Raw genomic sequence first — 23,376 nt, forward strand, 5'->3', positions numbered from 1 at the left:
CTTCAGTGATGGTGGTTACAATTTTGTTTCTTGTGAGATGGATTCAGCTCTATCACCTCTCCCACAATGGCGGGCTACATGGTGCAGTCTTGAGGCATGGAAAACCCAGATCTCCCTGTGTGGCTAGAAAACATCATGGACTCGGACCATCAGAGCAATCTGCCGGAGCATGAAGGCCAAACCCATATGAAGATTCTTCTAACAAAGCTGTGTGTGGAGTAGGAGCCACAGAGGGGGAAACATCCAGGGGTGGCCAAGAAAGGGACCAATAATTTCCAGTGGGTTAAAAGAGCAAGAGAAAGTATAAATTCTGAAAGAGGAGGATGGTCACATAGAGGAGGTGCAGCAAGTTAACCAGCCTAGTGGCCTGCAGCAGAGAGAAAATCAGGGAACAAACACCATGGCCTCTCTGCCTTAGCGCCTGAGCCCATTGGGAAGTCAGATAGTCAGGAAGCACATGGATGGGACTCACACGCTCAGTGGAGTCTGTTATGACAGAGCAGGTCCAAAAGCATCACAGAGCCAGTGTGCACCAGTAGACAGTACTGCAGCATGACCGCAGACAGTAGCCACATCTCTACAGGGAAGAGTCCCTCCAGGAGGCAGGTAGTGGCTCTGAATGCTGAGTCCCCACAGCAGCCCTCAGGGATCCAGAGTGTCAGTACCCACCATGCTCTGTTGTCGGTCGGCTCTCCAGAGCTGCACCAGTAAAGGATGGTGTCCAGTGGGTCCAAGTAGTGTAGGTTCCAGACTGAGAATGAGCCCTCACTGAGAGGGAAATGAGTCCTTGAGATTAGACATTCACATGTGGGTTCTGAGGACCCTACTGCCCTATCTCCATGCAGTCCTGCACCAAAAAGCTGTACTGTCGCTGGATCAGGAGATGAAGGCTTGCAGCAGCTGTGCTTTGTGTAATATGGAGGCAGTGACGGGCAAACCTTTATAGTAAAAGTAGGGAGGGGTCGGAAGACAGCACGATGCCCATAGTGCTTGCTGTACTTCTTTTAAAAAAACATAAAATGCCAGGGGGGTGGTACATGCTTTGTGATACTAGCACTTGGGGAGGCAGAGACAGGAGGCTCCTTGGGATTTGATGCCTGGGCAGTATTCTTGGTGAACTCCAGCCAATGAGACTCTGCCTCAAAATACAAAGGTGGATGATGGCTCCTGAGGAAAAACAAGGCTGACCTCAGAACACACACACACACACACACACACACACACACACACACACACACGTACATGCACACCCACATTCAAATGCACATCCTCTCTCTCTCTCTCTCTCTGTCTGTCTGTCTCTCTCTCTCTTTCACACACACACACACACACACATTCTCTCTTTCTCTCTTTTTCGCATACACATTCAAATGCGCATGCTCTCTCTCTCACACACACATTCAAATACACATGCTTTCTCTCTCACACATACACACTCACACTCTCTCTTTCTCTCTTTTTCACACACATATACACATTCAAATGCACATTCTCTCTCTCTCTCTCTCTCTCTCTCTCTCTGTGTGTGTGTGTGTGTGTGTGTGTGTGTGTCTCCCTCTCTCTTTCCCTCTCTCCCTCTCTCAAACACACACTCAATATAAATAATAGCTTGTTGCGGCTGTGGTGCCGTGTGTGGCCCCTTGCTATTGAACTGATCAAGTTCGGTCTGTGGCTCTCTGGTCTGTGAGTCATAGTTTGGAAGGATGTGGAAGACATGCCTGTGGTCCATGAGGGCATCAGTCTACTGGGGAGGTGGTTGGAAATATGAGGCCTCTAGGGAGACAGATCTTTAGAGGAAGAAAGGAACAACAAGCGCATCTCCTCGGGCCTGCCCAAATCCCAGCAGATGTTGTGGCTGGAGGTGCAGTCTGAGGACTCAGAGTTAAGGCAACTTACATGCAGGGGCTCTTTTTGGTCTTGCCTGCTCCCCATTTGGTGGCTGTGGCAAACTGACTATCAGCATGCCCTATGATCATCACAGAGCTGGAAGTTCAGTGCCCTTGCATAAGAGTACACTAACTTCATCTATAAAATAGAGGCAGGAGGTGTGGGCAGAGTGTGTGAACAGTGTTTCTCCCTCAAGAATAGCTACTGATGTAATTAGATTAGGATTTTCCCACAATGCCTTGTTCTCCCTCAAGAATAGCTACTGATGTAATTAGATTAGGATTTTCCCACAATGCCTTGGGAAGCTATCCTGCCTATGTGTCTTGATTTGTTGGCTTCCCAAAGAATACGAGGCAAGCTCCAGACCTTTTGTCAATAACTATATGATTAATACCAGCAGTGCCAGCTGCATTTCAAAATTTTGTTTTATTTTGTTTTTTCTATCTGAGTGTGTTCCTGGTGCCCTTGGAAGTAAGAAGAAAGCATTGGAACCCCTGGAACTGTTGTCAGATGGTTATGAGCTCCCATGTGGGTGCTGGAAGTTGAACCTGAGTCCTCTAGAAGAGTAGCCAGTGCTCTTAACCAGAGCCTCATCCCAGTGGTGTTTTTAAAGGGTAGTGATAATGGCTGCCCCCATTCCAGAAACTGTGCTGAACAAGTACAGAGGCAGACATCCCTATATTAGTAATCACCCATGGTTTGCAAAGGGAGGCAGAGGGCTCATGAGGACAACTCACTGCCCTACAACCACACAGCGACTAAGGGAGGAAATGGGATGCAAACCCAGGCATGTGTAGTATTGGAGACCAGGTCCCCAGCCCTGGCTGCACAATCATGACAGGCCTCGTCTTGTATCTTTCCTAGTGTCCAGACGGCCGTGGACTGTGGCAGCCGCAGCAGAAAAGAGGAGTAAGTAAGCCCCCATGTAGCTTAGGAAGTCATGGCTCTGTGTGTGCAGCTGGCAAGGAGAAAGTCTGCTTCCACCCGGAGAACTCTCTGCAATGCCTGTGAAGTTCTGGGTCCCTAGTCTAGCATGGACCTCATGGGAGCACACTCTGTCTACCTGCCTGACTTAGCTCATATCACTGTCCCCTACATCTTCAGTGGCTCCCTGTTGCCCAAAGAGACCTTTCAGAGAGGCACCTGTGCTCCCTGCTGGCCTCTGATCCTCTGCTTCCTGCTTTCCTACTGTCTGCATCCTGACCTTTCCTGACCTGCACACCTGTGTGGACACTATTCCCACCATGCCTCATCTTCCATGCCAGGGCTAGCTGCCACCCTCATTCACTTTTCCTTCAAGAAGGAAATGGGGGTTCCTTTCTCAATCTGTGAGCCGGCCCTCTGCCCCTCTCTATATGTGGTGATAGAGCCTTCATTTTGTGGCTTCTACCAGTTATATGTATCCCCTCTGCTAGGAAGCCATATTGAGGACAGTATTAATGTCAAGCCCCTATCCTATGGTGATGGACTCAGTGTCACATAAACAAGCCACACATTTGTGCATGTATGGGCCCATGGACACTTGCGTGTGCACACATACATATGAGTAGCTGTGCAGCCCTCCCCTAGTAAAGAGAAGACCCAACTTGCCAAGGTGATCCTCAAAGGGTAAGGGAGAACTGAGGACCTTCACCCCTGCATATCCCATGAACGTATCATTTGGTACAAAATTCAATGGCAAGCTTGACATCTCAGTGTGTGTGTGTGTGTGTGTGTGTGTGTGTGTGTGTGTGTACACATCCCCAAGAGTGCTATGATTAAATCTAAGGGTACTGGGATGAAAGCAAATGAGCTTTCCACCCAGATTGGTGACCTTAGCTACGCTCTAGCTTGGCCCCTCCAGTGCTTCCTCCCATTTCATAGGCAGGTACCAGTTCTCTGTCTACAGCATTGCCTGTAGAATGCTCTGCAGGCCCCAGGCTCACAGCGTGTAGTGATGGTCTGGTTATGGTCCTTACTGTCCTTGCCACTGTGATCAATGTCCTAACTTTGGCTTCTAGGGACAATGTCTCCATCATCAGCTCCCAGCCAGAGGGTAGTCTACAGTCCTGGATGAGCTGCTCCCTGTCCCTAGCCACAGATGCCACAAGAACGCCCTCTCGGCAGTCGGCTGTCAGCAGCTCTCTTCTCAGTCCCAGGTAAGAGCCCTGGCCTGTGGCCTGGCTGACGGCTCAAAGGCTAATGCTTACAGGCTGACCTGGGGGACAGGGGGCCCACCCCTTCCCAGCTGTGTGACTGCTTTAAGGTGGTTGCTTGTCCTCTCAGGGGCTGAGAAGAGTGAGTCTGATGCTGGTCACCAACTCACATAGCAGTAAGGATGCAGCTGCCACACAGACATCCACAAGGCACGGAGCATCGGTTATTCTAAACAATTCAGTGTGGACAAGGAATTCTTTATCGCTGCTCCTGTCTTGGGTGTCACACTAGCGAGTCTTTGGTTTATGAATAAGCATGGTCAGTTACGGTTTTGTTTCACTTTTAGTTGCTGTTTTTGAGTGGAGTCATAAAGAATATTGAACTAAAGTCAGGCACGCGGTTCAGTGCCCTTTATCTCAGCTGCTATGGAGGTTGAGGCAGGGGGATTTCTTGAGCTGAGAAATTTGAAGACACCTTGTGATATGGTGAGCTATAGACTTCACAAGATAAAAAATAAATATCTATTGAGCTATGTTTCTCATGGGAAATTTGATTAAGTTTTGAATGTAAGATTTTATAATCTTGGGGTGGGAGTGACAGCCCAGCAGGACTTGCCTAGAACCGGAGCTCAGTTCCCAGCACCCACACTGAGCAGATCACAGCCGCCTGTAACTTCAGCTCCAGGGACTGAATGGCCTTTTCTGGACCCCCAGGGCAACTGCACTCAAGTGTACATACACAATTTAGACATACAAGCCTACAAATAATTAAGAATACAAAAAGGTTTTTAATTATTTATTTTATTTTGTGATTATATGATTATATCATTTCCCTCCTCCCTTTTCTCCTTCTGAACTCTCCTATATAACCCTCCTTGTTTTCTTTCAAATTTATGGTTTCTTTCTCATTAATTGTTGTTATGTATGTGTGCGTGCATGCACATGTATTCCTAAGTACATGTAGACCGGCTCAGTCTGAATAAAGTCAGTTGTATGTGTCTATTTTCAGGGCTGACCATTTGGTATTGGATGCTCAGCTGGTGTGCTCTTCTCTAGGAAAGATGATTTATCATGCTCTCAGCATTCCTTAGTTGCCTCCAGTTCTCTGTGTGGGGTTGAGGCCTCATGGTCCCTGCCCACACACTACCATCCACTTTAGCATTTCTATTGGGGTCATTCTTGTCAGGTCATGTTTGGGCATATGCCAAGGCATGGTATGGCTGGGTCATATAGTAGATTTATTTTAAGGTTTTTGAGGGTTCTTCACACTAATAACCATAGTGGCTTCACCAGTTTGCAGTCCTACCTATGGCTTGGTGATAACTCAAAGTAGGATGCCCAAAAATCGGTGAGATTGCCAGTAGCAGAACTCCTCATTGGATGTCACAGTCCTTCCCCAGCGGCGTGACTTCTGTCCTTTGCTCTCTGCATTTCTGCTGTGTTTCTCTTATTTTCCCTTGCAAGGGTGACCCTGGTGTGATCAGGGCCTAATGTCTGTGAGTCAGAAACAATGGGTCCAGCATATATGAAATTAAGATGAACCACTCCCTGCTGCTGTGGTGGCAGAGGGACCAGAGTGACAGATGGGAAAGCCACCACCATATGGAACAGACCCAGACAAGCCCAATCTGCTCTGACCGCCTTTGCCCGGAAGTGGGGTGTCTCAGGAAAACGACTAGGTGGAGCCTTGCAGACCCTTGTTGGGACATGCTGAGCCAATGGCAACTGCCTGAAGAATATCTCAGGTTGAAATATCTGATGCAAGAAACATTAAATTGAGGGGCTGGGGAGATGGCTCAGAGGTTAAGAGCATTGCCTGCTCTTCCAAAGGTCCTGAGTTCAATTCCCAGCAACCATATGGTGGCTCACAACCATCTGTAATGAGGTCTGGTGCCCTCTTCTGGCCTGCAGGCACACATAGACAGAATATTGTAAACATAATAAATAAATAAATAAATTAAAAAAAAAAGAAACATTAAATTGAGGTGCTTAGAATGTGGACACATGGGCCCCTCACAAGGCCCAGGTTGTCTGATTATATCAGTATAGAGAAAAAGCCACTGTGTAGAAGAGGATACGTCTTCCCTTCCGCTGAGTCCACTGTCCATGGTGGAGAAGTCAGAAGGTGGTGGCCTTGTCTGAGGACCCAACACCAATCACTGTGCTCCAAGGTGTTTGGCCTCCATTTGCATAAGGGGGGGTGGGGGTCAATGCATGGTCTACAGGCAGAGTTCACAATTCCAATCCTTTATCATGAGTTGGGCAAGTCACTTGACTTCTCTGCTCTTGTGCCCTCGTGAGGAAGTCAGGGCCATTGTCAGGTATCATAAGATGAAGACTGAACGAGCTGACTTCCAGAGCTGGCATCTAGAAAGAGCTCTGCCAGGTGCTGTGTTAAGAACACGAGCATCTACCTGGTGCCCTGAGGAATCCCAGGAGGTGGCCGACTCTGCTCACCTGTTACAGATGGTCCGAGGACCACAGAGGGTGAGCATGTCTGACCCTCATTCAGGCAGAGCATCTCCAGAGGCCCCAGACAATGCCCTCCAGTATCTCCTGAGCTCCCTGCTCTGCCCCCTGCTAGTCCTGGGTCAAGCCAGCTGTATCCAGCATGGAGGTGTATGTGCTGGCACATCTGCGTAAGGGACCCTTGCCTTTATGTCTGTGTCCCCAGGGCTGGTTTGCAAGCTATAGTCCATAAATACTCTCTAAGAAAATGAATAACTGACCAGAGTACAGTTTGGAGAAGAAATATGAATTATATTTGGCAATAGTTTACTATTTGCTGTGACCAGAGAGGGCCAGTAATTCACTCAGTGTCTCACATCAAACAAGGGGAAAGGCCTGGCTTTGAACCTAGGTGTGAATTCCTCCAGTGCCGCTGTCTGTACATGCCTCACTGCAAATTGCTCACCAGTAAAGAATTCTAGAATCAATTATTCATGCCAACTATGCCTAAGGATTAATATGCAACACAGTCAGGAGCGCTTAGGTAAGGGCTTGCTGGATGCCAGACTCCGGGTATAAAGTCCTGAAATGCTGGAATGTTTTCTTTATTTTTTTTAAATCATCTTACTACTATTTTATTCTTTAAAATTTCATATTATGTTATTCAATTCAATTCATATTCATGTTATACTATATATATATATATTCATTATATACATCCACCAGTACCTCCTTCCAGCTCCCCAGAATGGCCCACCTAAGCTCCCTCCCAGCTTCTACCCCACAGCCTGCACAGTACCATTAGCCACAGAAGAGAGTTTCCTGGTTTCTCTATGGTTTGTACCTGAACTGACTGGTGCCCTCAGCAACAGGGTCTTACTGTGTAGTTAGGATGGACATCCAAGAGCAGTGCTGATAGCTCATGCAGGTTTGGGGGGCTCTGAGCCTTCCCTGACTCATGACTGCTAAGGAGGTGTCCCATGCCTGGCTATGACAATTCCACTTCACACATGTCTTCTGGAAATCACATTGTCTACCCATGTGCAGGAGTGTCTGTTTAAACTGGTGTGTGCGTGCGTGTGTGGTGTATCATATTTTCTTAATTAACTTACAAACTAGTGGATTTCCAAGGCTTCCTCACGTACCCTTGGCTTTTATTATCCTCCCCCCAACACCCACACACTCTCTCCTCTCCAATATTCCTCTCTCTGCTTAACCTTTAACCCTGTGGTTTTCTTCTCTCTCTTTCCATGGCACCTGTATTCTGTTGTCCCCTCTGGTTGACTATTTCCTTTCACCGGAAGATCCTAGGTTTCCATGCAGTTTTTCAAGCACCCTTCATTTTGGTCAAGCCTTCCCCTTCCTATGTTGAGCCTTTCTGTCCTCACTCTTCCTCTGCCCTTCCCTTTACTTGTATTTTCCCATCCCTCCTCTCTTTGCTATCCACCCCAGGAACCTGTTTCTGCTTTCTTAGCTTCCATTTGTATCAGGTTAAGCATACAAAACAAAAGATTCAAAGAGAGGGCTCTCGTGAGTGGGAGCATGTGAGGTTTGACTTTTGTAAGTGTTTCCAGTTCCATCCATTTATTTGTAAATTTCTTGATTTCATTTTTCTTTACAGCTGAGTAATATTGCCCGGTGTATTTCCACATCTTCCTCACCTACTCTTACTGATGGATATCTACGCTCGCTCCACTCCCTAGCTGCTAAGAATAGAGCAGCAATGAACATGGCTAAGCAGGCATCCCCATAGTAGGAGAGAGTCTTTCAGGTGCTTGGCTAGGGGTGGGAGACCGTTTTGAGAAACTTCTGCACTGATTTCCAGTGGCTGCACTAGTTCCCACTTCCACTAACACTGTGGCCACCTGTAGTTCTCAGCTCAGTCATTCTGACTTGAAACCCTTCCTTGAAGTGTGTTTATAACTGAAAATTCTGCAGAGCTATTGTTGGAAGAGAACCCTGACATGATTTAGTTCAATGTGCCTACTATAAAGGTAGAGAAACTGAGGACTGCCAATGAAAATCTGTCACCCAAATCGATTGTAAGGGCTGGCTCAAATGACTTTCATTTGCGTGTATCTCTCATCTATCTATCTCATCTGTCTGTCTGTCTACATCTATGTATGTATGTATGTATGTATGTATGTATGTATGTATCTATCTATCTATCTATCTATCTATCTACTTACCTACCTACCTATCTATGTCTACATACCTGTCTACCTATGCCGGGGCTACAGCACCCCCAAGGTAGCCTCTGAATGAATACATCTTAAGGCTGAGATCCTTTCCCCATTTACAGACCAGGATCTCAGTTGAGGAGTGATTAAGAGAGTTTTGCACATCAAGAAAGTCTCCCACAGGCATGCCCAGAAACCCACAGATAACCACCAGTCCCTGTTTTCAAAAACTATGAACAATGAATATGCTAATTACCGAGGGAATATGCTAACTGCCTGGTGGGTATGCTAACCACCTGGTGAATATGCTGATCACCTTGTTGATATGCTAACCACCTGGTGAATATGCTAATAATCTGGTGAATATGCTAACCACAGTGTCTATTTCTCTGTCCTCTCTGATCACAATACAGAGACTTTCTCCACGTGGGTTCCTATCACACAGAATTTTAGACTCCTTTCCCCCTACAAGAATTTAAACCTATGTGCAGTTTCAGATAACTATTTGTGGCTGGATTTAAAGTATCTAAGCTGAGAGTTTTAAAAAGAAACATCCACTAGAAAAAAATTGAATAACAATAAATATTATTATTATGAAAAAAAGGACAATATTAGGTTTTGTCTGAAAAACTTAGACGATAAAAGAAAGGATACCATCAAACCTCTATCAGATAAAAGGTTGATTTCCTGTTGCTGTGAATAAAACCAAATGAATCATCTCAGGATCATTTTACACATGGGTAAGACTGTTCATCTTAAATCACTCAATATTTTAAAAAACCAAGAAGCTAAGGATACAACAGAAGAACACCCCCTACCACTCCCTAACCTTCACTCTCCCCGAAAGGGTCCATCCCTCTTCAGTTTGGTGGGCACCCTTCCATGCCTTTCTCTGCATACTTACTTACAAATGTCTCTCACACTCACAGCCGAGAGCGCTTCTGTGAGCTTTCAGAAGGCATAACCGATGCACTGTGTGGCGTGTGCTCCTCATGACATGGTATTTCCATCCACAGTTGCCTGGGGCTCCTTCCTTACAGGCCCTGACTCTATCTTCTTGAATCCCCATGGGAGAGGCTTTATCTAACTGTGATGCCGTAGTTCAGCTTTTGGGGCGTCTTAGATGTTTGTCACAGTCTTGTCAGGCTCCAACAAGCTGATTCCCTGGGTCAAGGGCACTTGACTGTCACAAAATCAGCACCATGCCCACCATAGACAGGGGAGGGTTCCCACACACCTGTGCTTGGCAGGACTCCATAAATGAGCTTCTTGGACTCTTCCAGTTTTGCTGAAAAAAGAAGGTCACTCTAAGAACAGGAGAGAGAGGGCAGACTTCCTCCAAGAGCTGAGAGCATTGCCATGTTATTTACAAGAGGACGTCAACGCCAGAGAAATACACCCAAAGCTTTGTGACTTATGGCCAGCTGGGACCAGGCAGCTGCCACCGATAAATGTGAGCCCTGCTGGAGGCAGACACTAAATTACCTCTGCGCCCCAGAGGGGCAGCTTATGTCTTGGTGGCAACAGTTGACTTGGTTCAGGAACACCTTCAGAACATCTGGCAGGGGTGCTTCCATGGCTGACCAGGGGTGGCGGGGGTGGGGGCTGCCACTACCTGAGTCCTGCTATGCCCATCACCTGCTCTGGCCCTCTGAGACTGTCCCCTGTTGGAACCTGTTCAAGTAAGTGGCTCTCTCACTTCCTTGTTTTTGTCTCTAGGACACTGGGATTCCCAAGGAGGGTAACCCTTTATTCCTGCCCCTCACTCCACACCCAACAGAACCCCAGCCTCAGTCACAGGTTGTGTTATGTGCTGACAATCCCCAGCCACCTGCACACAGTGCTCAGTGGTGAGAAGTTAACACTCTGTTCCATGCAGCATCCTGCCCTCTTCTGCGTCCTTCCCTTTCCTCCCTCCCTGCTCTAGGGCCCTCTCCTTCCTGTCTTGTCCATCACTTCACAGTCTGACTGATTCCTTTCTTCCTCTGTTCACATACAGACTTCTTGAAAAGGAGGTCTACAAGTCTCCTCTTTACTTCCTCTCTCCATTTATGTGCCTCAGTTTACCTCATCCCAAAACCTGCCCTCATCATTTCACTGGAACTTTCTTTGTTTTTTTGTTTGTTTGGTTATTTTTGTTTTCTTTCTTCCTTCCTTCCTTCCTTCCTTCCTTCTTTCCTTCCTTCCTTCTCTTCTTTTCTTTTCTTTTTTTCCTCTGTGTAGCCTTGCCTGTTCTGGGACTTACTACATAGACCAGGCTGGCCTTGAACTCACAGAGAACTGTCTGCTTCTGCCTCCCCAGTTCTGGGATTGAAGTTGTGCGCCACCATGAACTTTCTTATCATGTCAGCAGCTTCTAGAGAGGCGCAGTAGAGCCCCACTCCCCACCTGTCTTTTTTCTTGGCGATCCTCCAGTGTCAGAAGATCCAGCTCTCTGTAGCCATGCCAACATCTCTCCTCCCAGGTGCCCTTCAAACACCTTTTTGGGGTTTTGGTCTCTTCTTTTTTACTCCTCCCCAAAATGCTGGTGTACCCAGGTACTGTCACCCACATGGCTCTTTCACTCTCCTTACCTGAACAGCTGTTCATTCTCTTGTGACTTTTGACTCCCCAGCTACAAGTGTTCGAGTCCAGCACAGTGGCTCTTGTGTTACCCCAGACTTTGAACTTCTTCAGCTGGAGTACCCCAGTCTTTCAGGAGTGTGTCTCTCATATCTGCTGTCCCCTAAGGTGTGCTGATGGCAGTTGTCCCTCCCACCAACCTGTGTCACCCATGCCGCGGGGGTTCTTCCAGTCATCAGGCCACTCCGGCTGTAGCCCTTGATTCACCTCAGCTTCTTGTCCCCGTTTCAGCTGGTCCCTTACACTCACAGCTACTCCAACACCTGACATCCGTGATTGTCATTCCTCTCCTGGACTCTGGCAAAGTCTTTGCAACCTGCCCTCCTCTATCCCCTCCTCTGTACTTCAGCCTGAGTGGTCCTTCCACAATGGTAATCTGGTTTCCATGGCACAGGCCAAATCTGGCCTTCATCTTGTTTTTGTCAATAAAGTTTTACTAAATCACAGCCTTGCCCACTGTTGGCTTATGATCAACTGCCTTGACATATGCCCTATGGAGCAGTGTTCAAATGTGAAAGCTAGCTGATAGTGCCATCCAGGGAACACTTGCCCCTGATTATGGTGTCACCTTCTCCCTTTTTCCCTTGTGACTTTGTGGCCTTTCCTTTGCCTGCTGCTTTGTTCCTGTTTACTCTCTGGCTGTCTTTGCTCTAGTGTGGTCACACTGCCCATGTTTCTTTATTATATCTTTTCTTTTTCCGCCTTACGACTCAGCTCATATATCTCCTGTCTTGGAATCCACCTCTGAGTCCTTGGCGAGCCAGATGCTCCTCCACTGTGCCTCCCAAATGTCCCTCAACCAGTTCCGGCACTCGCTCTACCATGCAGATGAGCTCTGGATGCTGCTGGCCTGTCACTGGACTCTGAACTCCAAAGGCTCCAAGCCTTGTCTTTGGTTTTCTGGGCCTCACCATATAGTATAGTATAGTGTCAGGCTCATAATCAGTGCTTAAAAATAGCCACTGACCAGGGAAGTGCCTGGGGAGCAGATATCTGAAGGCCCCTCACTGGTCAGTTAAAAGGGTTATGCTGCTATCCAGAGCCAAGGGCCTGCGGGACCTGCTGCGTCCTGCCACAGAGTAAGGGCATGCAGGACCCGCCACGTCCTGTCACAGAGTAAGGGCATGCAGGACCCGCCATGTCCTGTCACAGAGTAAGGGCATGCGGGACCCACCGCGTCCTGTCACAGAGTAAGGTCATGCAGGACCCGCCACGTCCTTTCACAGAGTAAGGGCATGCAGGACCTGCTGAGTCCTGTCACAGAGTAAGGGCATGCGGGACCCACCGCCTCCTGTCACAGAGCCAAAGACATGCAGGACCTGCCACAGACCAAGGGCATGCAGGACCCGCCGTGTCCTGTCACAGAGTAAGCACTGTAGAAAATGACAGATGGGCTGTGTTGTAGGGCTGAAGGTCTGGGGTTCAGCCCCTAGTTCGTGCTGGAGCAAAAAGCAGGCAGGGAGCCTGACGATAGGTAAACTGAGGCAGGCAAGGAATACACAGAAGGGTGGAGGGAAGTCTGATAGATCTCTTTTGCAGGGCATGGGTAGGCATGTGTGTACCATGATGGTGCATGTGAGGGAATCAGAGGACAAGCTCCAGTGTCGGTTCTTGTCTTCCATGTGAAACAAGGTCTTACTATCCACAGATGGGTGCCAGGCTAGCTGAGCCTTGGGCTTCTGGGAAGGGTCCTATCTCTGCCTCCCCCCTTGCTGCTGGAGTGCTGGGATTACAGACACACCTGTCTCCTCTGTCTTTTCATGGGTCCTGAGGACTCCACATTGGAGTCTTCACCTTTGGGCAGGTGGCAAGTGCTTTATCTACAAGGTGTCTACCCAGCCTGATTGACTTCTGCTCTGGTTTCTGCCTGTTGCTGCCTGATTGGTCAGCTCTGTCCTGTTTTTCATCCCCAGCCTCACTATTGGTGGGATTCACAGACTGCCTGCATACTGAAATATAAACAGCCATGGCTTGGCCACACGAGGCCTGGAACCATGCTGGCGTTCACAACCTCACAACCAAAAACTGTCCCCAGCCTGTGGTCTTCATCCCAGACTGAGCCAGGGATTCTTGGAGCAGGAGGTCAGGGCTAGATATATAGTGGTACCCCTTCTCTCTCAGTAGGGAAATGGGGCATTGGTGAGCTCTGTTCGAATTATAATGGGTTTAGTTTATATGAGGACATCTAGCTAAGTGACGATTCAAAAAACATTTGTGGCTCTGTCTGGAGTCCTGGGCAAGGCTTTCTGGTGGAAATACGTGATGTGAAAAGAGGCTCGAGTTACTCAAACAAACAGGAAAATACGTGATGTGAAAAGAGGCTCGAGTTACTCAAACAAACAGGAAAAATGTATTATCCCTTCTAAGGAGAGGCACTGGTGACCTGTCAGTCATCCACGGTCAGCACTGGTGACCCGTCAGTCATCCACGGTCAGCATTTGTGACCTGTCAGTCATCCACGGTCAGCATTTGTGACCTGTCAGTCATCCACAGTCAGCCCTGGTGACCTGTCAGTCATCCACGGTCAGCGCTGCTGACCCATCAGTCATCCACGGTCAGCGCTGGTGACCTGTCAGTTATCCACGGTCAGCGCTGGTGACCCGTCAGTCATTCACAGTCAGTGCTGCTGACCCGTCAGTCATCCACGGTCAGCGCTGCTGACCCATCAGTCATCCACGGTCAGTGCTGCTGACCCATCAGTCATCCACGGTCAGTGCTGGTGACCTGTCGGTCATCCACGGTCAGCAATTGTGACCTGTCAGTCATCCACAGTCAGCCCTGGTGACCTGTCAGTCATCCACGGTCAGCGCTGCTGACCCATCAGTCATCCACGGTCAGCGCTGGTGACCTGTCAGTCATCCACGGTCAGCGCTGGTGACCCATCAGTCATTCACAGTCAGTGCTGCTGACCCGTCAGTCATCCACGGTCAGCGCTGCTGACCCATCAGTCATCCACGGTCAGCGCTGGTGACCCATCAGTCATCCACGGTCAGTGCTGGTGACCTGTCGGTCATCCACGGTCAGCAATTGTGACCTATCAGTCATCCACGGTCAGCGCTGGTGACCCATCAGTCATCCACGGTCAGTGCTGGTGACCCGTCAGTCATCCACAGTCAGCGCTGGTGACCTGTCAGTCATCCAGGGTCCATGCTGGGGTCCTGTCAGTCAGCACACAGTCATTGCTGATTACTTGAGGTCAGTCCATAATCAACACTGAGGCATTTTGGGTTCTCCCTGGGCTCACACCTGTGGATGGTCCCAGCATGTTGGGCTGGTGGTGGTCACAATATGAAGGGTTCTACCTCACACAGTCATGGAGCTCTTAATTGCTATGCGATCCCCTCTGATTACTGCTGTGCTTACTGAATGGATTGCCTCAGTCTGGCTAAAAGATGGCATTGCAACTTTACTCCTTCCTTGCGGGGGGGTGCTTCCTTCTATAAACACTCTGCCCATACTCTTGGCTTGGTATTTTTTTTTTATTTAAAGAAAATAATCCAGTTAGACACCAGCACTACCACCCCACCCTGCCCCACTTGGTTTTATTTTATTTGTCTGCCTTGAATTAGTAAAAATCTAAATTACAGGGTATTGTTTGTTAAGTAAAGTTGTATTACTCAAGGAAATGCAATTACTCTGCCCCAGACTAAAGGCAAGGACCTGTCAGGAGGGCTGTTTCCATGATTAGATAAGACTCATTTGTAATTAGCTCATTAATTATAGATATGTGAATGGATGATGGGTCTAAGCTAAAAAGCTCGTTCTCAAAGAAGGCTTTAGTTGTCTCTGCCTACCCTAGATGTACAGCTCAGTGTTTACCCTCTCTGTGTTCCTAGAACTGAAGCCCAGGATGATTTAATACACTCTGAACATCCTTAGCAACCGGGCCTCTCATGAAGAGGTTGCATGTCTTTCTAGGGAGTGGAGGGTCTTTAGAGACCCATCGGTACTGGGGACAGTTGAATGGGTAAAGTGCTTTCCCACATAGAAGCCAGGCAGGCATGGTGGCCAGCTCAGGAGGTGGAAACCTAGGAGCCCTGCCTGACATCTAGGCTAAGCAAACAGACAAACCCTGGGTTCAGAGAGACCCAGACTTAGCATCTAAGATGGAGAGAGGCTCTAAAAGACTTCACTCGCTGTCAGTCTTAGACCACCACAGGCATGTGCTTGCACATCTGCACACATGTGCATCCACACACATGCAAAAGTGAGTGACAGGTTTGGGAAGGTGGCTAGGGCTAGTTAGTGAGTTCTAGGTTGAGTGAGACACACACACACATGCACACGCACACACTCACACATGTGCATGCGCGCACACACACACACATACAGACACACAAATCTGAGCCTCACCTAAATGAACTTCCAACTTATACAAAACCATAGGAATCAATTGTTAGTGAACCTCCTCTTGGAGTCTGATTGTTAAATAAACTTATAATTGAAATGTTATGAAACACTATTAAATGCAAGCAGGTACAACTTGACAAAATATTCAAAAACTGATCAAAGCCTGTCAAGTAAGTCAGGATTGGACAACACCGGTGCCCCTCAAACCTGCTTGGCATCATTCAAGTCCTGGCCCCCTCCCTCTGCAGAGGTGACCTCCCAGTGCTGGCTTCTGATGCCTCTATCACACAGGCCTGACTTTGAACTTGATGGAAGTCCCTGATGTGTGTGCTTCCTGCACCAGGCTTCTGCCCTTCCATGTTTGTGTTTAGCCTGTGAGGTTGGTCGGCAGTGTTGTGCATGGTGACAACCTGTCACATCCCGGATGCTGTCATCAGGCTTAGGGCTAGGTAACATCATAGTAACTTTCCCAGGAAATCTGCATCTCTTCCCGGGGACAAGGCTGGCCATGTGATGACGGTTGCTACTTGTCTCTAGTATATAGAGATGCCAGACATCTTAGGACCCACATGATGGCACCCCTTCTACCAGAAGGAAGCTTGCCCTGCGATGTTCGGCTGTGAATAAGTAGTAATTTTGTTATTCTTGGTTCGGGACCATCTGAGACATCACCACCACCTTCCTGTCACGTGGTTTTCCTCCTTGCACTGGGAGTGGTTCATTTTGATAAAGTTAGCCCAATTGTCAGCTGAGTGCTCCCAACAGCTGTGATGGAGGCTGGCCCCAACAGCTGTGTCGCAGAGGCTGCCTTCCCCACAGATGTTGCACATGCTTACAGGTCAAAGGCCAGGGCAACCTCGCTGGTTACAGCCCCCCTTTCCTCTTGACTCCAGTGTGGGAATCCTGTCTTGCTATGGTGGCCTCCAGCTCTCTCCTGGTCTTCAGCCAGAGAGACTTCATTCAGTCTCTCTGCTTCTTCTTCGACTTTCTGGTCAGCTAGCCTGGCAAACAGGTTTCTCTGAAACATCTGTGAGCATTTAGGTTCTTTCTAGTTGAGCACTGCCAGGAGAGGCGCTGTTGCAGTGAGCGACTGGGCGCATGCACTCTGCTGCAGGGCGATGCAGTTCTGGGAAGGGTGCAGCCCAGGGGTCCCAGGAACACTGCAGTTCTTGTCAATTCCAGCCAAGTGGTAACACAGAGTCATTGGTGTCATGCGCCTTAGGAACCCCCTTCTGCCATCATTAACTATTAGCTATTCTAGTGGAAATGACTAGAGACACATATCAACTTTAATCTGTTTCCTGCATCTCTGCCTTTGTCTGCAGCCAAGGTGTTCCTTCACAAAGACTCTTCAGTCTTTTCTTTGCACTTCCCCTCCACACCCCCTCTCCAGTTTTGTCTTGTTAGTGATCTAGTAAATCTGTCTATTCCAGACACACATTCTCTGTAGGGAAATGGATCCCCTCTCCATCAGAGGTTGGCCTTTTACAGTCAATCAACTGTTATTTTGGTAAAGGGCTTTCAGCTGCACTGTCACCCTGTCGATAATCTCTCCTTTATATTTAATACTGCACTGTGACCCAACTCATAATTTCCCCTTCATAGTTAGTATTTTTGTGTCCTGCCGAAGAAAGGCCTGCTGGCTTTGAAACCACGAGTCTATTCCCTCACATCCTGAGGGCACTGTAGACTTCTGTCTAATTATACAGTCCTTGGAGCCTGCGGTGAGAGGTCAGGATTAAGATTTGCTTCTCTCTACACTGGAAGCAAGTTTAGGATGTAGAGACAGATACGTATAGACTCTAGAGAAATTGTATTCTCCACATTGTGCCAGCGTCATTTGTCACATACTGCATGGCCTTCTGTACCCAGATCACTTAGGAACCCACGCTACTGCACTTTTAGCACTTCTTGAGCAAGTACAGCCTGCCCTAGCTGAATGGATCCATACGGTGTAGTGTCTGCCTGGGAAGTCTGAGTCCACCGGATTCTTCAAAACCAACAACCGACTTTCAAGGAGAGTCCCACACACCACTGTTCACACTCAGTGTGTCACCGTCTCTTTTAGAATCCGTCTTCCGTTCCTGGATGCCTTGCTGTTTCTCTGAAATTCTTTAAATCCAGATTTGTATGATGTTCCTAAGTAAAGATTTGGTGTGGCCTGGTTCACTCCATCTAGGTTCTTCTAGACTTTCAAACTTCTTCTGCTAAATCAATAGATTTTTGTTTTGTTTTGTTTTAATGCAAACCGGGTTCTCTCATCTGCCCCTAGTCATAGCTTGGTGAAGTCACCTCCTCTTCTAGATTGTCAGCTCCTTGGAATGATGGCTTATTCAACTTCTACTCACAGCCTGCAGCATGGAAGCACTAAGTACATGGTTTTAGCCAGATATAGGGATGGATGTAAAGACAGATGAATGATTGAACAGATGAATGGAGGAATGGATGGATGGATGATGGGCGGGAAGGTGAATAGATGGATGATGGACAGATGTTTGGATAGATGGATGGATGGATGGACGGACAGATGGACTGACGGACGGATGGATGGATGGATGGATGGATGGATAGATGGGTTGATGGATAGATAGATGGGTGGATGGATGGATGGATGGATGGATGAATAAATAATTTCCATCCACTTAGAACTACACTGTCAGAGAAAACTGAATGCTTTCATGAATAAATCTATACCTTGACTCAACAGTTGAAGTCTAAGTCTGAGAAATGACAGTTGTTGAAGATTTGCCTAAGAAATGCTGGTCCACATAAATCCATAATCCAGATAGAGACTTTAATCACGCCTCATGTCTGAGGTTGCATTCTTTCAAATCCTAGAGAAAATATGTTCAAAAGACTCACCAATAGAACCAGTGTGTACTTTGTTCCAGTGCAAGGCTGGGAAGGTCCCTCCTGTTCTTTGTCCAGGGGTAGAGTGGAGGAAAGGTTGCAGCCCATCACAGATCTGCTATCTGGAGGTGGATATCATCCTATAGGAGTGAGGCCATGCTCTGGAGAACGTGTTCTAGACTACATCTTCAAAGTGGGTTTGGAAGTTTTGTTTTTAGTCACAGGAAATGGTTTTGGTCCACTGGGGTCTGAATTAAGCATCCTAGGTGAGAGAGACACAGCTGTCCTCCCACCCCTCACAGTACACTCCTCAGCTCTCGATAACCTTCAGTCCGTGAAACCCTCAGGCTCCTCTTCTGGATTCTGGAACTTCAGAAAGGAAAGATGTGTGTAGTTAAGAAACTCCTTGTTTGGGAAAAACATACATGAGTAAACATGAAATTATAATGTGGAATGGTGGGGATGTATTGTGTGTGTGTGCGTGTGCATGCATGTGGGGGGGAGGAGTCCCCTTGGGCCAGTCTAACCTCAGAACCATAGCCTTCTCAGTGGGAATGATCATTGAAGAATCATAAAAATATAGGATTTTTAAAAGCACCCCCCCTCATGATGATCCTAGGAATACAGACATTAGCAAACACATAGCATCATCTCAGATTCCAATATGCATTTCACCCAGTTGTCCCCAGTCTCACATCACTTAGTTTTAAAAAGAAGGATCTTAGGAGGGAACACTTACTGACTTTAGTTGTCTGTGTTGGAGAAGTCTGGGGCTTCCTGACCAATTTTCCCCACCAGATCCCCCATTACATGCCCATCTGTTTGTCCTAGCCCTACACTCGGTCCCTTACCCTCTGCCTCCTTCATTGAAATGGATTTTTGAAGTCAAGTTTGTAGGAATGATTCTTTTTCATTGACACAGTCCTTGCCCACATTTTAGAGTGCAGGACATAATTCAATGTGTGTACAATCTGCAGTGCTCAAATCAAGGCCCTCCAATCTCCTCTAATTTACCATTTCCATGTGTCTGGATCTTCAGAGTCCCCTAGTTACTGCGAAATCCATCGCAAGTCCCAGTAGGCTTTGGCTTCTGTGTTGTGCTATAGGACACGGCCTGAGCCCTAATGTTTATCTGGGTTTTGATCCCCATTTTAGGCTTTTTCACTCCCAATATCTGTCTCTACCCATCCCAGTCTCCAGTTAACCTGACAGCCCTTCCCCCACCACCCCTGCCACACTCCCGATACCTGTGACGCTGGCATGGACAAAGCTTGGGATGCTCTACCGCCCTGTGGAAGATCTGTGGGTGGGATCCCCTGAGGCAGCTTACCAGGCTGGCATCTACCAGAGCAGCAGAAGGAACTGCAAACGAGGCTGGCAACCATCCTGCTCCCTGTGTCTCTAGAGTGTCCACACTGACAAGTCAGGAGGGAGTGCACACAGGACAGCCTCCTGCTGACCTCATCCGTCTGACTCAATCACCCTGGTCCTCCTTGCTTCACACCTTACCTCTCAGCCTGCTGTCCTCGCTGAACCCCACTTCCTTGACTGCATATGTAGGTAGTCGTCATTACCTCGGAGAGTTTTGCAGATGGAATCGGCTAATAACTGGTGGGCGGGACCTTCCCTCCTGCAGACGCTTATCCTTCCAACCATCAACACTGCTCATTGCCTCCCCTCCTCCAAAGCCTGACTCATCCCCACCTCCAGAAAGTCTGTGCTCCGGGCTCAGTACAAATAACAGGCTCCCTTGCCAACCCCTTGCTGCATTCATACTGAAAGCTTCACATTTTACCTGGAACGTCTTGCACAGCAAGCCCTCCGTCCTTCATGAATGCATCCCAAAATTGCACCAAAGATTTTCACTCGAAGGGCGAAGGTAGCCAGTCTTCCACTTCTGTAACTCAGCCCAGTCTTGAGGCAGACAGATCAGACTAGGATCTCAGCTCAGCTGCTTCCTCAACAAGTGTGTTGGGCCCTCTGAGCCTCAACTTTCTCATGTATAAAATGGGACAATAAGCGGTAAGGCAGCAGAGTGACCAGAAGCTAAGCCCACATTCTTCCTTTTATCATGTGTTCCATGGCTTCACATCTCCGAGCCTCATGGATGACAGAGGCATATGCTGCAGGGGAACGTGGTGTCAATGCAGCCGAGGGACATGTGCTTTGTGCGCAGCCCCAGGCACCATGCCAGTCTTCAGCATTTGCCTCTTGGATTTGGCTCTTGTGGGGGAGCTTATTCCTCCCCCAGACCTCACCAGTGTTGAAGAACAGCACCATCTTTTTTATTTGCTCTACAGTTTCAGGGTGTGAGTACAGAATGGGGGTGACAGCTCACCCCTGGGTGATTCATAGTGTCATTGCCTCTGCATGGAGTCTCCTGCAGCTACAATTGCTCTGGCTCTGGCTCTAGATGGACGCTGAGGCAGGAATTGTAAATGCTACAGTGTAGTTGGGTATGATGCCAGCTTCCAGGCTGGTGAGTCGGACCTGACCTTTCTCACTCACTGTATCATGACGGACTTCTACAAAATATGTGCAAAACAGAACAAAACTTTACTTGGCTAAGGGCCCCCATTCCTCAGCCTTCAGGGCTTGGGACCTGGGAAGAGTAAGGAGTGAATGCTGTCTTGCCACTGAGGGTCCTGGTCCAGGTCCTAATCCACTTTTCAGGAAGACCGTGAGCAGTGGTTTTCACCACAGCAAGCCCCAGTTTTCCAGAGACACTGATCTGGGAGACGTGGCCAGAGGTTTCACCAGCTGCAGCCGATGTCCCTGGAGCATAGCTGTGGTGGCCAAGCTCAGAATAAAAACACGGGAGACATCCATGAGACAACCTGGCAGGGGAAGGCTATGCCCCTTAGGTGATCCCTTCTCTGTGGCTGGCTTCTCCTGAGCCTGAACCATAGCCAGAGGTCACCTCTCCTCTTCTGCCAGGGTGGGTCTTGTTTATTCATTAACATCTGTGTTCAGCCTGGGTCTTCCTCTGCCCTGATGTCAGAGCTTTCAAGAACAAACAAGCAAGATCAGATTAATGAAGAACAACACTTTGAAGCTAATCAGCATGTACTCACCCAGGTATGTGAGGGGACTTGGTTTCTGAAGCCCCCACAGATGCACACTTGTGTTACAGTCTGGATTTGCACAGACCCCATGAACCCCTCATACCCTGTCACTTTATAATGCCAACACTCTGCCCTCACCAACCTAAAGAGCAGTCGGGTCTTTGTATTGTTTAAGGACAATGACAGAAAGTCTATCTGTGCAAGTTCGGCACTGTCATGGTTATTTTTAAAATAGTTTTTGTCTGGCTGAGTCCACGGAGGCAGAACCTGCCGATGGCCAGGGTCAACTGTACGCGTGGTAAAGGTATAGGATGTGCTGCCTTCTCTGAGGCTCTGGCATAGATGGAGGCTGACCAGCAAGAGAAGCTCATCTCTCACTCCTAATACGACTCTGAGACCTAAGGCGCCTGCTCAGAAGGGGAAGAGCCAGGATTGAACCCACTGTTACTCGCTTAAAAACTCATTTTTTTAACCTTGGAAATTCCAATATTCCTAAGATTTTATATCCTAGTGTACCTAACAGTCATTTGTAACATCAGGCAACCAGCACACGGAGTGTCCTGTATAACGTTCCTATGAATTCTCAACAGCACACAGTATCCCGTATAGCGCTCCTATGGATTCTCATCAGCACACAGTGTCCTGTATAATGTTCCTGTGGATTCACTAGCACACAGAATGTCCTGTATAACATTCCTATGGATTCTCACCAGCACACAGTATCCTGTATAGCATTCCTATGGATTCTCACCAGCACACAGTGTCCTGTATAATGTTCCTGTGGATTCTCATCAGCACACAGTGTCCTGTATAACGTTCCTGTGGATTCTCATCAGCACACAGAATGTCCTGTATAACGTCCCTGTGGCTTCACTACCAGCATTTATTGGATTCCTACTGTGTGATAAGCACTGGAGCACAGTTGAGTTGAGCACCTACTGTGTGCTAGAGGATTGAAGACTACCCTTCTAGATCCAGTATATGTTCATGGGGTTTCTGAATACTGGGGCCCCCCTACCTCACTCCATGTGTATCTACTGAGCATCTGCTGTGGACTAGGGCATTAATCCAGGCAGCGGCGCTGAATATAACAGATACTTCTAACACGGGGCTTTCCTCTCTGTAACACTGGGAGGTGGATGTAACTCCCCTATTTCTCAGCTGAGGAAATTCTGGCCTGGAGAATCTAAGGCAGCAATCCCAATGGCAGTGTTATTCGGGACAGTGCCAGACAAGGTCCCCTTGTCCCTTCTTCTGCCTGGAGGTCAAAACTCCTACCTCTCATGGTTGCCAAGGAGTGGGAGAGATGCCAGCCTGTTTTCTTCCCTGATCCCAGCACAGGGCCCAGCACAGATGTTCCTGAAGCTGCCATGGCTGTGACCATCGACCATCTTTGTATTTGAGCCACCTCAATGCCTGTCCTTTGGAGTGACTAAGGGATAGGCTGCAAAGTACCCACATATCTCAGGAGCCTCTCTGCAGAGATTAACCCCATTGCTGGCATTCATTGTCCCAGCCACTCAGCGAGCCCTCAGTGCTGTAGCATCTCCTTGGCCAGGGCTGAGAGTCAGGTGGGCATCTTTACTGTCTGCCACACATCTCTCACGGGAATCTGACAAAGGCATTTCAGCCAGGCCACCCTGAAGGACACCTGAAAGGCAAGAATGAGTGTCCCAGGCCTGTGTACCTGAACACAGGCTATACGTGAAGGTTGCAGAGCCAGGACAGGATGTGCCAGCCTCAAGTGGCAGAGCCAGAATTCTTCCCCAAAGCCCAGAGGATGTCTGGACCGATAAATCCCACAGTGTATGCACAGAATGTGGTTACAGGGACTCCATA

At 48.2% G+C, this 23,376-nt stretch overlaps 1 protein-coding gene across 2 annotated transcripts in view; it reads left to right on the forward strand.

Moving 5' to 3' along the window:
- The window catches only part of Myo18b (myosin XVIIIB), a 213,481-nt gene that overhangs the window by 182,255 nt on the left and 7,850 nt on the right, over positions 1-23,376 (forward strand). The window contains exons 41-42 of one of the 2 annotated variants that reach the window (XM_041649253.1): positions 2,752-2,796; positions 3,888-4,025. In XM_041649253.1, coding sequence (XP_041505187.1) covers positions 2,752-2,796; positions 3,888-4,025 — 183 coding nt within the window. The remainder of the gene's footprint in view (positions 1-2,751; positions 2,797-3,887; positions 4,026-23,376) is intronic. The other variant, XM_041649254.1, reaches the window with a different exon arrangement.

The sequence above is a fragment of the Microtus oregoni genome, unplaced genomic scaffold, assembly GCF_018167655.1.
Source record: "Microtus oregoni isolate MIOR12 unplaced genomic scaffold, Mior012 000003F_ref0000135, whole genome shotgun sequence".
Lineage (NCBI taxonomy): Eukaryota > Metazoa > Chordata > Mammalia > Rodentia > Cricetidae > Microtus > Microtus oregoni.